The sequence below is a fragment of the Nanorana parkeri genome, unplaced genomic scaffold, assembly GCF_000935625.1.
Source record: "Nanorana parkeri isolate BGI_ZX_2015 unplaced genomic scaffold, ASM93562v1 scaffold6473, whole genome shotgun sequence".
Taxonomy (NCBI): Eukaryota; Metazoa; Chordata; class Amphibia; order Anura; family Dicroglossidae; genus Nanorana; species Nanorana parkeri.
In genome coordinates, this window is record NW_017312718.1 from 1 (window position 1) to 675 (window position 675).

Below are 675 nucleotides of genomic sequence, written 5' to 3' on the forward strand. Positions count from 1 at the left end.
CATCTGAGAGGAGGATAAGAGACAGCTGAGCTGCAGTGAGGGTGATGGGACAGACACCCTCCATGTACCCTCGGCACCGGTTGGCGCCTCACCTTGGACTCGCGGTTCTGCAGCCAGGTATTGAAGAGGACGTCGTAGGCATTGAACAGGTCGCTGGAGAAGGTGTCCTTCCTCACCGAGGGGTCCGGAGCTTTGTCCAGATTGGCCAGATACTCCTGAATACTCTCACTGAAATGCTGAAGAGCTGAGACAAGAGGTCAGAGGTCAGGGGAACGCCCCCTCCACCAGTGTCATGGAGGAAGAAGCTAAGCAACAGATTTTAAGGATTAGTAAAAGAAAAGTAAAAAGTGCGACCAATCAGAATTCATCTTTTCTCCACCTGATCAATGGAACCGTGTCCCTCGCCATTGGGGGAGATCCGACCCTCGCCATTGGTGGACATCTGACCCTCGCCATTGGGGGAGATCCGACACTCGCCATTGGGGGAGCTCCGACCCTCGCCATTGGGGGAGATCCGACCCTCGCCATTGGGGGAGATCCGTCCCTCGCCATTGGGGGAGCTCCGTCCCTCGCCATTGGGGGAGCTCCGTCCCTCGCCATTGGGGGAGCTCCGTCCCTCGCCATTGGGGGAGATCCGACCCTCGCCATTGGGGGAGATCCGACCCTCGCCATTGG

At 58.1% G+C, this 675-nt stretch overlaps 1 protein-coding gene across 1 annotated transcript in view; it reads right to left on the bottom strand.

Moving 5' to 3' along the window:
• Positions 1–68: 68 nt before the first annotated feature.
• Positions 69–675, bottom strand: part of LOC108804207 (maestro heat-like repeat-containing protein family member 1) — a gene marked incomplete at both ends in the record, with an annotated part of 2,198 nt that continues 1,591 nt past the window's right edge. The window contains one exon of the mRNA XM_018575959.1: positions 69–244. Within this exon, the coding sequence (XP_018431461.1) occupies positions 69–244 (176 nt within the window). The remainder of the gene's footprint in view (positions 245–675) is intronic.